Source organism: Phoxinus phoxinus (genome assembly GCF_949152265.1).
Source record: "Phoxinus phoxinus genome assembly, chromosome: 20".
NCBI classification, from domain to species: Eukaryota; Metazoa; Chordata; class Actinopteri; order Cypriniformes; family Leuciscidae; genus Phoxinus; species Phoxinus phoxinus.
In genome coordinates, this window is record NC_136895.1 from 19,188,709 (window position 1) to 19,205,344 (window position 16,636).

The 16,636-nt window shown below is 38.1% G+C and overlaps 1 protein-coding gene across 2 annotated transcripts in view; it reads right to left on the reverse strand.

Moving 5' to 3' along the window:
* Positions 1-16,417, reverse strand: part of sh3bp4a (SH3-domain binding protein 4a) — a 29,158-nt gene extending 12,741 nt beyond the window's left edge. Inside the window, exons 1-3 of one of the 2 annotated variants that reach the window (XM_079593567.1) lie at positions 16,211-16,284; positions 2,619-2,815; positions 155-2,517 (exon numbers count right to left, since the gene is read on the reverse strand). In XM_079593567.1, coding sequence (XP_079449693.1) covers positions 155-2,517; positions 2,619-2,739 — 2,484 coding nt within the window. In that variant the 5' untranslated portion in view covers positions 2,740-2,815; positions 16,211-16,284. Of the gene's footprint in view, positions 1-154; positions 2,518-2,618; positions 2,816-16,210 lie in introns of both variants that reach the window. The other variant, XM_079593566.1, reaches the window with a different exon arrangement.
* Between the last annotated feature and the right edge of the window lie 219 nt (positions 16,418-16,636).

Consider the following 16,636-nt stretch of genomic DNA (forward strand, 5'->3'; position numbering starts at 1 on the left):
CTGCATAAAAACAAGTTTAAATCAAGTATTTTGTAGCAAAATTTCAAATAGTTCTCCATTTAGAACAGGGCATACTGTATTCAAAAAGCAAACACAACCACAATAGTTTGAAAACTATGCAGTGTGGACAAACCAACACACGCATAGGGCTTACCATCATTAGTTCCTTCTGAAAAGATTTCTTCTCTTTGGTCTCCATGTTGAGGCAATCTTCCTTTAGTTTCTCAAGCACTGAGGCAACCCTCTCTGGTTCACTATCCAGATCTGCTCTGCAAAAATATGTCAAAGGAAGATTCACATAGCCCAGAGCATCAGCAAATGCTCGCCAGTTTCCCAGATTTTCCATAAGTATTGTCCTCACAGAGGCGTAAATGTAAGTGAGAAACTTGCAGGGCTTCAGGATTTGTTCCATCAGCATTGTGGTTGTAAGGTCTGGCCCACAAAAGTATATAGGCTTAACCTTTCCCAAGACAAGCACATTTTTTACATGTACGAGTCCAATCTTTCCCTGATAGTATCCAATGTACCACTCTTTGGTCCATAGTTGTCCTTTGAGTTTGATCTTCTCCTCACTGAGTAGAGCAATAATATCCCCTTTTTTATATTCCAGCAAGTACTGATTCTTGGTTTGCCTGATAACTGTTTTGATCAGTTTGCCAAATTTCAAGTTGGTAATGCAGCGCTCTTGAAACTGTGGGTATTTGGTGGTGATGGCCAGAGGAGACAAAATAATTTTATCAACTTCCTTTTTCTTTAGGAACCGCCTCTGGCCGTTGTTCCGTATCCCAGTTTTAGGGGGCGGCTGTGGTGTCTGAACGCAAAATTGTGCAAGGATGCAATCCTGATCATCTTTTACCTGGACACGTAATGTGAAGTCGGAAATCTCATCTGCGTTCCGAGACGTAATCATGTAGATGAGCCGGCTCACCTTGCCTAGTTTGATCTGAAACCCACGAACAACCCTAGCCTGATCATTTGCCTTGACCTCATAGTTTGACATGTTAGAGTACATACCTATCAGCAAGTCCTGAGGTCTGCCAAGGACAAACTGGTGCTTCCCCCACAGTTGTAGTGAAACAGGAGGGGCAGACTTTGCTTGCTTCCCAACCTCAGTGACTAGTAAAGTCTTGGGGGCGCAGTCATGGCCAAAAATGGCCACCACAGTCTTAAAAGATGGATGAATGTGTTTGGGCCCGTAGAGGCCCAATGTAACTTTCTTCATCATATGATCCCAAACAGATGAATTGAATGAAACATGTTGGGTCTGGACAACAACGGCTACATACATGCAGGGCTCCAAGTTGTCCAGCTGAACCTGAATTGTATCACCATAAATGTATGCTTGTGGAACAGGAGAATAAGGACCTTCTTTACAGTCACTTCTTACACACAAAACCTCAGCCATTGGACTTTCTGTCCTAGTCGTGACGGATACCTTCATCTCTAAGGTAATGAATGACTTTATCTCCATGTTACTCAGTTTGATTTCAACCACTGGACTGACAGTCGAGCATCTGTCATTGTTCAGCTCCAAGGGAGGATCCAGTAGAGCCTTCATAGAGATTTGCTGAGTGTCTCCCACTGCAACATGGCCTTCTGGAACATGAATACTGATATGCGTATCTGGGAGCTGGACTGCCCCTCCACAGCTGTCCAACTTGCAGACAATATTAGTCTCTACTGGTTGTGTTTGACCCCAGCCTGGGTTCTGCCCAAGGGACTCAAGGTCATGGCAAGAGCGTGCCAACTTTCGATGGTTTAGCCATGCTGTCCTAAAGTCCTCTCTGTTCTGAAACTGCTCCGGTGAGGGAGCTTTAAGCCCTGTAAAAAACCCTGATGAAGGCAATGGAGGATTCGACTGAGCTTGTAAGATTGATAACTCTGATAAACTGTAAGATCTCTTGCTCCGAAAAAAGGGATTGTCCTTGCGAAGCATCTGCAAGGCTTCAAGATCAGTGCTGGTCGATGTTCCATCAAAAACACTATTGCTGTACCCTTTTGTGTTGCTGGTGGTGGAGATGGGGTCTGAAGGCAAGTCAAAGAAAAGCAAATCCATGCTGTTGCATTGGTTCGTCTTCTCATTGCTGTTCTGATCGAGGACATCATCCATGGACCCATTCAGGAATGGGTTGGTTGAGGAGAGCATGGAGAAGGGGTTGTTGTTGTCATAAGGCATGGAGGGCTTCAGCGACATTCCAGTCCACTCCCCCAGCAGGTCCAGCTCTTTTGCTCCCTCCTCCGAGCAGTCCCCAAGATTGTCAATCATCCCACTGTCACTTAGAGATGAGTTCCTGTAGTTGATCGGTTGGACATATGTCGAAGGAATGTATCCCATTTCTCGGTTGTTGTGGGCGTACCACCATTCCCCACCAGATGTGTCCAACACATAGAGATGATCACCTTTGGAGAACTTTAGAGTGGTAAAACTGGATGGACAGTAATCCTTTATGGCGACCACTTCCCGTGCAGTCCCAAATGACGTTGAGGGGGCCAAACGCAAGGCACTGGGAGAAGGCACTGTAAAGATAAATATATTAATAAGAATTACTGATTTGCGATGTACATGGCACAACCATATCAGATGTCCCATTAATGTATTTGCAGTGCAATAAACTGACCTTTGACATCTATGAGACTCGCCTCAGTCAGTCCCTCATCAAGGTCAATAAGAGTGCCCTCTGATTTACATCTAGGGAGCACGTTGTTGTTGTTGGTTACTCTGATCCTGTGGGCGGCCATCTTGCATTGGTTAAGCTATTTTACCATTGCTCCAATCCTGACAATCACACAATGGCAGTTTTCCATTTTTTTCCTGCTGGGAAAACAAAAAGGACAGGGACAATCTTGATTAGCTTTGTGTGGCAGGACAAACGCTTGATGCACTAAGAATAATGAGACACACTGCAATCAGATTATTGGATCATTAAGGCAAAACTCTTCTGAGAGATTGTACCCAGAGATTAGTGTGGTATAGCTAAAGGGGCCAACTGGGACGAGATGTAACTCAAAATGTAATGCATGAGATTAAAAGATCTTTAAAGTTGATTACTTTTAATCTATCTTGGAAAAAGTGAATGCATTGTTGTCTAGTTAGAAGATGAAAACTTGAGCCAGAAACCGTTAGTTCAGAACTCAAACAAAAGATCCAGGTAAAATCTCAATATTTGTAATGCTCTTTGCTAATTTCATAACATTCAGTCCTGTCACATTATGGTTTAACTGATAGAATATCTATGGCCAAGGGATGACAAAGAAGGAGGTAACTGCAGATGAACAATCAATAAAACAGCCATAACAAGGTGCTGCCACCTCCAGATATGACAATATGTTTAATCTTTGACCTTCATTTGACTTCAACTTTTATTTAATCTCTCAGAAAATGTCTTAGTGACGTCTCACTGCTAAAAGAGCTTAAAGCCAGCATGAAATCAACATTTATGCACATTCCTGGTATTATTGTGTACGTTACCCCAAACAACATCAAACACATCAAGTCTTTTATTCAAATGTAATGCCTTGCTGCATTTCAGAGACATTTATTTTCAGCTAATGTAACTAATCCCTCTTTTACAGGTTTTTTTTTTTCATCTTGAATATTCTTTTTCATTTGTGAATATGACAGAATACAGAGGTAAAAATAATTTCAGAAAAATATACTATAATTTAATTCAGCATAAAAAGGCACTTATTGTAGCTTTTAAAGATGCATAAGGCTATGGAAAAATATTATTGCACATTTACCACACTACCTATAACAATGTAATAAAATCACTTAAAGATATGTAATTTACAACATCAATAAACAACAACAATATAAAATGTAGTACTAATTTATAGACCTGATATCTGGATGAAACAGTCTTTTATCACTGGTAGAGCGTTTGATTTGCCAGGTTCAGAAAGAAAGATATCAAAGCATATCAAAGGACACCTTGAACTAAAAATCACATGCATATGGTGCAGCAGGGGTTCCATCAATTAAACAAACTAAAACACCGCTGGCTGATGACACTGAATAAATACCATCTTAAAAGTGAATACATTACGTTTTGTGTCAGCATGGTTCCATAAAAAAAAAAGCACAGACTTTTTGCAAACTCCTATCCACCTTATTCCTGCGCCCCATGACGTTTTGCGCGAATTATGGGTGTAACTTCTGTTAAGCTGTAAACAATCAGTGAAAGGCTCGCTTTATGAAGGCAATTATAAGTTTTTCTTTTTTTTCCCTGTACGTTGGGTACAATGAGATGATATTATTCTACTCCCCCTTCAACCATTGAACATTAAAAGGAAATTTAAAAGTGTTAAACAAGGTACAAGGTACTTTCAACAAGAGACCATAAATAACCCCAAAAGCGCGATTCTTTCCACGGCAATAACGGGTTAAACATCACTGAAGTAATATCTGTATTATGTAACATACATAATCAAAAAATTTCATTAACTTCAGCATTGCGTGATACTATTTCGAAGCGATTTCTGTCATTTTGTCAGATAATAAAATACATAATAAATGTATCAAACCGGAAGTGCCACCCATAATTCAAAACGCAGTAAGCTTGTCAGGAAAAAGGTGGATAGTGCTATATAAAATGATCATTATTTGCAGTTTGTTGTGGATTAGATGAACTATTTTTCCTGTTATGATTTATGCTCTCTTAAGATGAGCAACAGTTTGGCTTTGGGGGTGGAGGAAAGAGACTCAATTTCCATGCATGATTGCCTCAACTTCTGTCTGAGATGATGAGCGCTATTAATCTGCTCTTGACGTGACAGACATGCAAAACAACACAGAGATGTAAAACAAGCTATAATTAGTTGGACTAAATAATCACAGAAGCATGAAAAGAATATCAAACAAGACCAAAGGGCCAAGTAATTCCAAGTAGCTGATAATAATGTAATTTCTACTCAAAAGTTAACCTCAGAAATGAATAAATTACGTTGAAATGACATGAGGGTGCCTCTGTACTACTTCTATTTATATGAATGTACAATCTTGTGGTGAAAAAAATGCTTTAGAAATACTTTCAGAAGGCTCTTTGGAAGGAAATCCATGAAGGCCTTAGAAGGAACTTTCATGTCTGTTACTTAAAAGCTTAATGAACCCTTCAAAAGAAGAAAAGCATCTCTGGCATGTATGTTTTAAAAACCTTTCACACAAAAGACTCGTGGAAGGATTCATACCCTTTTAAATGTCCATTTATTTTTATCTACATAAGATGCTGAAGTAGGTCAGCAATACCACTTGTCTTTCATTCCCTTCAGTCCAACCCTAAAAAAAAAAATCTCCCCCATGCTTTTATTTTATTCATAATTCAGGCCATCAGAAGTTGATGGAGAAAGTGCATTCCTGGATGACATGAAATTGTAAAAAATAATGGCACTGACCCCCACCAACTCTATCAGAGCTGGAGAAATGCTTCAAGGTCTATGGCTCTTCTAATACTAGGAGCACCAACAAATAAAGGTTATTAGAAACCTAGTGGTCTGACAAGGATGTAATCATGGTTACTGATAACAGCACCTGAGGCACTCCAATGACTGAAGACTAGTGTCTCCTTCCGATAATCCCTCTATCCTCTTACCCTCTTGTATCTATTTTCGCAGACTCTGGTGATAAAACTATTTAGTCATTGATCTGACATTCTCAGACTCAATTGTTATTATGAATTACGGTCTAAGGGTACAGTTACATTTAACTATATTTAACCTACATTTATATAGGAATCCACACAACCAGGAGTTTCTCGAGAGGGCGAAAAACTTCACCAGATTTCTCTCATGTATAAATTGGTCTCACGAATTCATGTTGACCATCTAAAAAAAGCTGCTTGGCTTCTGAATTTTGACTTCTTTGTGAGAAGTGCTTCATACATTACTACACTTTTTTGTAGGGATAATTTCAGCCGCCAAAAATGATCGAAAGTGGCAGTTTTGGTTTTTGGTAGAAAGAGAAAAATTTGGGCCGAAAATATATGCCGCACACATTGTTTAGTGCTCGGGTTTTACTCTTGCTCTAGCCATTGTCATGAAATTGTAAAAATTTAGCAGTAGACTTGTTTCTGTTTGCAATGGTGTGGCTATGCTGGGCAATGCTGGTAAAATGACGCTACCCTCTCGTTCACTGATCCGCTTCCCGCTCACATGCTCGGATAATAATAACTTTGTAGGACCAATAATTTTTGACCCAGAATTTTCTTTTTAGTACATTTCTTGTTTTTTGCCCACAAAATTTAACTGAAATGCGCTATTACGACCAGACTTTGTGTTTGTGTATCTAGAAACATTAGCAATTGCGCAACTTGTTGGCAACTTTTTAAAAAATTATAAAAATGTAAAAAAGGTAAATGACTTTGGTTCCATTAACCTTGTTCAAAACATGCAAATGTTTCCGCCAACATGGATGGAATGGCGCTGCGCAACACAAAACAACACTCAATACTTCCTCAATAGTACTACAAGAACCATTAATGGAACTGAAATCTTGCAATTCCCCAGTAGTCACGACCCCATAAAATTCAGCCAAAGAGACATTTGTACCCATCCGTCTACAACATGAAACACTTGTAAACCACGACTCTCGGGTGTCCCATAAGACAAGAGAACACTTATCTCAGATGCAGCACGTAACTCACAGTAGATGAGTCGAAAGCACTTCAAGCTGGAGGCCAGGGAATTTAGATGCTCTTAGATACATTGTTAGCTCTGCAAAAACCTCATGGGTTTAAATTCAAGCACTCCTTAATTATCGCCGTTCAGACAGCTTCATACAGATAAAACAGAGTTTGGCGGAATTAATTAATTCAAACAGAGCGGCATTATCCTTCCACCTCGCATTAAAACACCTGTCATTTCAACTGAATTATTATAATTACATTTTCAAAACGTGGCGTTGGGGCAGTAACTGAGATAACGTGACACATTACAGCCTGTGGTTATTACATTTTTATAATTTTTTTCTATTGATGATAGGGAGGAATTGTATATTACTTTGACAAGCTAATTGGGTGAATAAGACAAGTGTGATTTCTGCCGATTGCTCATTACTTGGTAAAAATGACCACCTCGTGTGTGTGTGTGTGTATATATATATATATATATATATATATATATATATATATATATATATATATATATATATATATATATATATATATATATATATAGCAGAGGACAAAGCAATTTCTCCCTCCACTGCCCCGCCAGTGCATACTTCACCACTGACTCTAAAACAAAAGGTTTACTCAGGTAAAGTGCAGAGGGGTGTGGGTGGAAGATAATATTTCAAAGTGCCCATAAGAGGCTAATTTCAGGAGTCTATTAAATGACAGACTTCATTTATCGTCTCTACGTGAATAGGTCACTCTACCTGACAAGGATCAGCTAACTGAAATGAGTCTGACATTACAAACCTCTTTATCAAACATATTCCTCAGTACAAACTGGATCATTCTGACTAGGGACCTATTTTGTAAAGTTTTTATACACACACACATATAAATGTTATAAATATATAAAAACATATTCATTTTAAAATGTATGTACGCATTTATAAATATCACATAAAATTACAAGAAATACAATTAACTGTGTAATATTATATACACAGTGTGGGGGAAAGTTACTTTTAAAAGTAATGCATTACAATATTGCGTTACTCTCTAAAAAGTAACTAATTGTGTTAGTTAATTTTTTATGGTAAATGTAATACGTTTTACATTACTTTTGCATTACTTTTTATGGGCGTCATCTGTATAATTATTTTGTATATATAAATACACACACATGCATGTATATATTTGAGAAATATTTGCATTTATATGCTGCATATATATATTTATATGATTTATATTACATATAAATATAACTATTTTATATATATATATATATATATTTAAAAAAAATCTTAAATATATACATGCATGTGTGTGTATTTATATATACAAAATAATTATACACAATACACACACATATATTATGTAAACTCAAACTTTTATTTTGGATTCGATTAATCGCGATTAATCGTTTACAGCCCTACGCTGAAGGAAGTGCAAATTCACACCTGTACAGTAGAGGGCGCAGCTCAAACAAATCTTCAGATGTGCTGTCATTCTGCAGAAGTAGCCAAATTCAAACTTGTGCCACATGCAGGAGCACATCATAGCTGGGTCACTGTGCTGAAGCATGTGCACTAATTATTTCTCTGGTGTACCAAAAGTCAAAGGAGAACACATCATATTGTTGTTCCAATTACACTCAGAATTTTATTTGCATACATGAATACACAAAAAGAAAGAATTCAAGGCTAGCAAACTGTGTTCCCAAATGTATCTCTCCAAAGAGAGAAGAAAACGATGCCACGTTTCATTCCTGTTGGGAGGTCTGGATTAGCAGAGGCTTAAACAAAGTCCTCTGTAAATGAACTGTGTTGTTTTGCATCAGGTCGGGCCGTCTCTCAAGAAACGCTCTACATATCAATGAAGACTTTTCCCTAGCATTGCTCACCCCCTGTCCATCTTCACAAACACCACCACACACTCTGAAAGACATATAAACCTCAGTGCATTCACCATAAGCCAGTGAAGATTTACCTCGGGAGGCACGCCGACTGACAACAAGAGTTACAGGGGCATTTAGGGGATTACAAGGACTGAATTTGTGCTGAGTCCCCATTAATTATGAAGCACAATGCAACACTATTGTGCTTGTGGAAACTGATGACAATTGGGCTTTTTAAGGTTGGTTCTATTCCTGAGGGATTCGCAAGGTATAGATCGCAATGCTGCAGAAGTCATGCTTTCAGCCACTAAGAATCTGATTCAGGAGATTTGCTAATTATTATTGCACTGCTGTCAGTAGATATCTCAACAATCATTTGGTTAAAAATGTAGGCATGTTCATCATTTGAGTGTCAATGTTAGGTGCAAAATATACTCTGAATGCTAAATTTCTAGCTACGCAAGTGCAAATTTCATGCTTCATAGTCTGAAACGTCTCAGACTGTAATTCATGTGTATTGCCACAAAGGGCGCTATAGCGAGCATAAGCATCTATTGTCAGTTTATCTTTCAGGTCAACTACTGTCATGGCTGGGCAACAGTTAGAAAAGAATACAACGAAGAAAGCTAGCCAAAATCCCATTATATTGCAAGCTAACCGATTAAGCTAATGCTAATTTCTAAAGCATAGCAGGCTAATTAATCCCTGGCTCAACAACAATTTAAAGAACAAAATCTAGTCAACATGAGTGTTGTTGGGCAACTAGTCGACTACGCAACCATCACGACCTATCCAGAACACACAACAAGACCGTATATTGGCGTACTTTGTAGAGTGTTTAGTTTCTATATTGGTTCTAGTAATTGGACACAAGACCCCCCTACAGGATGTGATTCCAGCGCTTCAGCAAGAGCATAATCATTTATTTTCTGAGTTTAGCGCACACATGTGTTTGGGAGAGAGTGAAGTCCTTGGTGAGAGGAGAAACCCTGCAGAGACTAACCGGAGCAAAACCATGGAGTCAAAACTAATTATTATACACACACACACTTCTCTGGAGAGCGGTGCTGACAGGAAGCCAGCATCCCTGCACATTCATCATTTAACATGTTCATGGTCCAATGGAATCATATTTTACATTACACACCAAATGTGGCCTGAAATTAAATAAAACCTGAAGCGCAGGATGTCTGTGTATTTTCTCACGAGTGTCTGTTTGGCTACTGGGGTGGTGCAGTCTTCACATCAGAGGTCTTGCATCATCACATGGTTTCATGACGCAACCACAATTTGTGATAAGAAAATATCAGGTGTCTAATGCAATGAAAAAGTGCCAAAAACATATTTTTTTAAGTTCCTTTCTCATTTTTAAGATTTTTTTATTAGTGACTTTTGTTATGTATATGAAATGTTATGAGATTAAGAACAATCCAAGCGTTACTTAAATACTTATTTAATTTACGTAATTACTTAATTATTTACATAATAATATATTAACATTTGTTTATATTTTATAATTGTTTTAATATCATTTAGTTAGCATATAAAATTATTTAAAAAGTATTTAGCAAAGTTATTTATTAATATCATTTTTATATATATATTTTATATATAAAATAATTAAAAATAATTCAAGCCTGGAAAGCCCAACTCAAAACCATGCGGCAACAGGAACAAAAAGACAAGGTAATGAATTGACCATCTCCTTTTCCAGATTTTCCATTTAGAAATCCATAACGGTCAACCACGAATTTTGATATTTAAACACTCTAGGGTGTATCAGGGTGTGCTTGGTAAGAAATGTAAAAATAAATAGTGTTTTCAGTCTAGCATTATTGAAACTCAAGCTGACACTTCATTCTCTCAGTCATTCAGACAGAATCAAACACCCGATTGGCCAAACTCCAGAATAGCAAGGGCCAATCAGATTCCTCGTCTCAGATATCAGACAGCCAGCATCTCAAATGCATCATGTATTGTGCGGCGCGTCTGCATTTCAGTCGCAGAGTCTTTCTCAGATGCCAATACTTCCATGAAGGCCCTTTTGGCTAGAAAACAAATGGAAGCACAAAGGATAATGACTGAATCTTTCGATTTAAAGAAAATCATTCAGAAATTGACTGAGGAAATTCAACATCTCTGACTGTTTGCTGTGACTTTATCTATGAAACACTTCATTAAATGGGACTTAACATGTACTTAGTCTGGTAAGACACTCAAAAGCTTTCATTAACTAAATTGACTATTATCAAAGCACAAAATAAGAACGCCTCTTTCTCTTGAAGAAAGTAACCAATGCTCTTGATTATAACAGGATTAAGGGTGAATCTCTCAAAATCTGTCTACTTACCCAACAACTTAAATTTCACAACTTACCCAAAAAATCTAACTAAGAAGTAAGAAAGAAAACTAAAAAAAAGAAAACTACAGAAATATAAGCCATTCGGGAAGGGTCAAGCATTCTCCTGGACAACGACTTTGTTTACAGAAACAGGAAGTGGCCGAACTATGGCAGGAAGTGCTCTGGAGAGACTGACAGAGTAAAGGAGAAACAGCAAGAAAGAAAGAGAGGAAATGCTTGGCTGATGAGTAGCTCGCGTTCCTCCCCGTCTCCTTCTCCTCCCCCTGCTGTGTGTATCTGAAGCCCTCCAGCTGGAAATGGGCTGCCACAGACTGGAATTTAATATCATTCCTCAGCTGATAGAACATAAACAGCACAAAAATCTCACTCATAACCCTGAGCTTCCTCTGGGCCAAATATAGGATGCAGAAACGCCAAAGAACGCAGACAAACTACCGATGGCAAGCAGCACATGACCATCTGCTGAATCAGTGATTAAGGTGAATCTACAGTGAAGATGCTCCTGTTTTACATATAACAAACTCATAAAAACATCAAATCTCACAATATTTCATTAAAAAAAATATTTCACTGTAAAAAAAGTTAAATTTTTAAGTACAATCAACTTGGATGTTTTAAGTCATTTCAACTTAAAATATATTAAAATGACTTTAAAAATTAGTTGAATCTTGTATAACTTATAATAAAGTGGAAAATTGCTCAACTTATTTTGGTATGTAAAAACATGTTGTCATAACAAATTTTTTACAGTGTATGGTAATGAGAATTTTGGAGAAAATGTGTTCAATTGTCATGAACAATGTTACAATGCAATAAATAAAAAGACACATTTGTTTCCCCAAGAAACCAATTTCTTATCTTTTCCTTATTTTGATTTTAGCTTTAAAATATGAGCCACGTTTCATGTTTCTACTTGAGCAAAATGAACAAAGATGGCTAGTTTATATATAAACACATCTGCGGCCGATGAATCACCAGGAATCAGAGAGTTAGACAACAGGCTTGAAACCGTTGAGCGTCTCATGAGTCCTGAAAACAAACCGCCCAGGTCTTGGTCCTGATCCCAGCTAAAGACACCCACTGATACCATCAACAATACACTCCCTCATCCCGACACGCAGAAAAAGCAAAAGAGAGTATATAATTCTAGGTTATTCTGAGTAATACTTACCCTTAGCTGATCTGAAACTAGTGGCTTTCTTTAAACATAGCATCATTACGCAGGCCGTCTATAATAGTCGCATTCGTATTGGAAGAGCAGCCAAAGGCTACGGGAATGGAAAGGCCATTTGGATGGGAGTTGGAGCACAGCGTTTCTAGACTAGGCCTGCTTGCCTCAGGATAAACGCTGTAAAAGCCACAATATACTTACAATGTAATCTCTCCTGATGGCCGACTCTGAAACATTAAATCCTCGTAAAACGATCTGCCATTTTATGCCCCGTCTTTCACAGTCTACTGCCATCTGACTCGAGGGGGATTTTAACACTGCTGTTCTAAGCTGGACTAACATGGCTTTATGTACAGTGGACACGACACAAATAATAGAAAGAGTGTTTTCTGGCTGATAGGCATTTCTGTGAAAGGAATGTTTCAGCTTTGATCCAAATTAAGCTGTATGGACAACATCTGTGGCATGGTGTGGTTTATTCAATGTATTGCATTGTTTATTTTACAGGTTAGATACGTATTTTTTATGTCGTTTTGGCATTTTAGTGGTGATTCTTAAATTAGTGAATCAGTGTGCTGTGCTAAAAGTTGCCTTAGGGTTGTGTTCTTCACACTTGTCAGGTTTGGTTTGACTTAAACGAACTCTTGTGTGATTGCTCTGTTAGTGCGGCTCATTTGAATAAGTGTGAACGCTGCCATCTGTTGCACACCAAACAAGCAGGCCGAGAACCCTGAAAAGATGGGTCTCGGTCAACTTCCAAAGGAACTCTGGTGCGGTTCAACTGAAATATGTACGCAACACGGACCAAAGACATGTAGATGAATGAAAAACAGGACATGATGTCAAGATGCGACCCTAAAAAGGACAGAATGCTCAAGCCTGTACCAATACCTGTTTTTTCTCGTCATATTTGCGATGTTTCCCATTACAGTTCAGTACAGGCGTCAGAAACATTGAATCTTTAGGTTCAGTGCTAAAAATGACAGTGAGAATGCTAGCGAACCAGGACTTACCATTTTCTTTTTTGGTCCAGGCCAAAAGAACCAAGAGTACCGAACTACAAGTGTGAACACAGCCTTAAAGGTTGTCATTCAATTTATCACTTTTAGGGTGCGTTCACACTTGGCATGTTTGGTTTGATTAATACGAACCCTGGTGCGATCGCTCTGTTAGTGCGGTTCACTTGAATAAGTGTGTGAACACTGCCAGTTAAACCTTGGTGCGTACCAAACAAGCAGACCGAGACCCCTGAAAAGTGTTGCCAACTATTTTCAATGGAAAGTAGCTAAAACCTGCTCAAAGAGTTGCTAAATGACAATATATTACGTAAGGCGCACACTGTCAGCAGTTTCCATTGGTTTCCTCTCCTAATCTGTGCTCGCATACTGTAATTTTAATATAATATAGCCGAATGTCCAATAAAGCTCTTCTCATTAACATTTTCTTTTGGACAACGGAACGAGTATGATGTACTGACTGACTGCATGCTAACCAGCAATCCAAAAATTTGCTAGATTTGTCGCTAGTCGCTCGATCCGCTTCCAAAACGGACTCTGGTGCAATTTGACTGAAATATGAACGCAACACGGACCAAAGACATCTAAATGAACCAAAAACAGGAAGTGATTTCACAGGATGCGACTCTAAAAAGGACAGACTGCTCGAGCACAACTGTTTTGATAAGCTCTTCATGGGGTCTCAGCAGGGCAAAACATTGTTTTGTTTTATATCTTTAGGCTCGGTCTTAAAAATGACCTAAGCGAACTAGGACTAAATTTATTATTTTCTTTTTTGGTCCAGACCAAAAAAAACAAGAGAACCGAACTACAAGTGTGAACACACTTGTAGTTCGCTTTGCTTGGTTCGTTTGGTACTTTTGTTTTGATATATTGGTTTGGTGCATCCATCCATTTCAGATGGACGATTTTGGATTTTAATTGATGATGTTGTAACATATAGTGCACTGTAAATTATCCACATGACACAGGTTACCGCTAACGGTTGTATTTTGAACAGAATGGCGCAGCATATATTTGCCTCCGTTATTCTCCCCACCAAACCCCAAATATGGGTCTTAGAGGAACATACACCCAGAACATTACAATGTGTCAAGTTAAAAAACGGTCCAATTTGTCTTTGAGCACAAAAAAATGTCTTACGCAAACATGTCCAATCAAGGCCAGGTGACTCTGAAAAGAGCAAATAAACAGGGCTTCCTTAAAGGGATAGTTCACCCAAAAATAAAATTCTGTTAACATTTACTTACCCGCATGTTGTTCCAAATCTGTATGAGTTTCTTTCTTTGCTGAACACAAAAGAAGATATTTTAAATAATTTTGGTAACCAGACAGTTGATGGGTCCCATTTTTTTCCTTCTATGGAAGTCAATGGCTACCGTCAACTGTCTGGTTACTAACATTCTTCAAAATATCTTCTTTTGTGTTCAGCAGAAGAAAGAAACTCATGCAGGTTTGGAACAACATGAGGGTGAGTAAATGATGACATATTTTCATTTTTAGGTGAACTATCCCTTTAAGAATGATTAGTCGAATAGTGTTTCAGTTTGTAAAAAGCAAATATATGTAATATACGTTACAATAACACACTTACACTGATGATCTATGACGCAAGGCATTGCTGACATTCAAACTCAGAAATGTAAACCTTGTCAGCACAAGCAACAGATTTTGTACTACAAGTTCCTTAAATCGATATTTTCTTACCCATACTTTAGAACTTTAGTAAGTTATGTTAATCACATTAGTTTCACGTTAACACATTTAATGGTTTAAAACTCATGACTTTTTTACTTATCATATTGAAGCCAAGCTGTAGCTCCATTGTAGTGTGTTACTGTAAAGCATCTTTTGTTTGTTTATACGAACCAAATTATAAGTCCTAATCAAATAAGACCAATTTTTCTTCGGTTATCGACGACGGGTTGTCGACACATTTGTCTTGTGTGGAATCTGGAACATTCCTTGAAGGAAATGCTCTTATATCTTGACTCAATAAACGTGGTTACCGTTACTGTTAAACAAAAAAAAAGTTACTGTTATATTCTAAAATAAAATAAAAACATTTCATTCGAATATAGAATATAACTTTGTTATTCAAAATACACAAGCACACACACACACAACCATACACATCTAAAGTAGCAGCCATTTGTTCTCCGATACATGAATATTTAATACACCACCTAACTTGACAATAAATTGTTAATATAACAGGGGGAAGCTGAGGTCTTGTAGGAAAACGAGGCTGAGTTATGCCACAGGTCAATCCTGTTCCATTCAAAGTCTGAAAGGAATGTGGGAAGGGGAGGGAGGAAGAGGAGAGAGGGGATCGGCGGCTGGGAATGGGAGCGGAGAGGGAGAGGGGGATGTATAGGATGTCCTCCTCACCATTAGAAATGACCACCGGGGTGGTCGTGAGTGACTATCAAACACTGATAACCACGGTAACAAATAACCAACTGTCAAACAAACTGTGAAACTGTACTATTGTAACCATAGTTTCAGTAGTTTAGTGCTTAAAATTGGACACTGTTACCAAATTCATAAAGTATTCATATTTTTTTTAGAAACTGCAGTTACTTTGGCATTTTGGAATAAACTGGTGTGTTACTGGGTTTAAATCGGTTTGGCCATTTCATGAAATCTCTATAGTTATTCAAAAAATAAAGACATTTTACTGGCAGGCATAGGCTATATCTCAATGAAGGGCTACATTACAACAATAATTGATGGTTCACAAAGGGAATTCTGGGAATATTAAGACAGTTTAAGCTTTTTAATAGCCTGCTACTTAGTACAAGTAGCTTAAATATGCACAAATTAAGTATGCACACACACAAGTAAATTGTTCATTCAAATAATATATCCATCATTTTTAGTTCTAAAAACCTTTTTATATGTAATATAGACTCCGTGTTGCCTTATTAATATACCCCATTTAAGTTTATGCATTTCAAATTTGAATACACCTGATATGTGTGCATCATTGCAACTTCAGGCTTGTAAAAGCAGCTCAAATGTTACAAGAAACGCATGTTCTACTCAACACTGAGCGCTGACACAAACATTTCGGACGTTTGGAAACATAATCCGAACCATTTCAAAAGCAGTCAGAAGGATTAACAGCACAAAAGCGCACAGACGGCATAAACTCACCTCTGCATTCCTGTTATGTTTATCCAAAGCAGCGCGCAGTTGTAGTGTTGAGTTGGTCACTTTGTGCTCCTTTGTGGTTCTTGGGCAAAAGCGTCTCGCATCGCATCTGGGCGGGGCCGGAGTGCCGGTGATGTCACAGAAAGGGGCGGGGAATATGAGACGACTGGGCGGAGACTGGAATCCTGTGGTGGTTCGCCATCTGTCACCATGGCCCCTCAAGGAAAATCACTTTTCCCCTGGCGTCTAGAGTTTGCCTGATCAATTATTAATTTGATTTGAGTGATGATGCGGATGATATTCATTCTATACCCTGCATCAACCTTTACATCTTTTTCTTACACACTTATACTCCTAAGAACAGACAAAAAATATCCGGTAACACTTTATTTTACAGTGTCCTTGTTATACATGTTACATGTAGGCTAG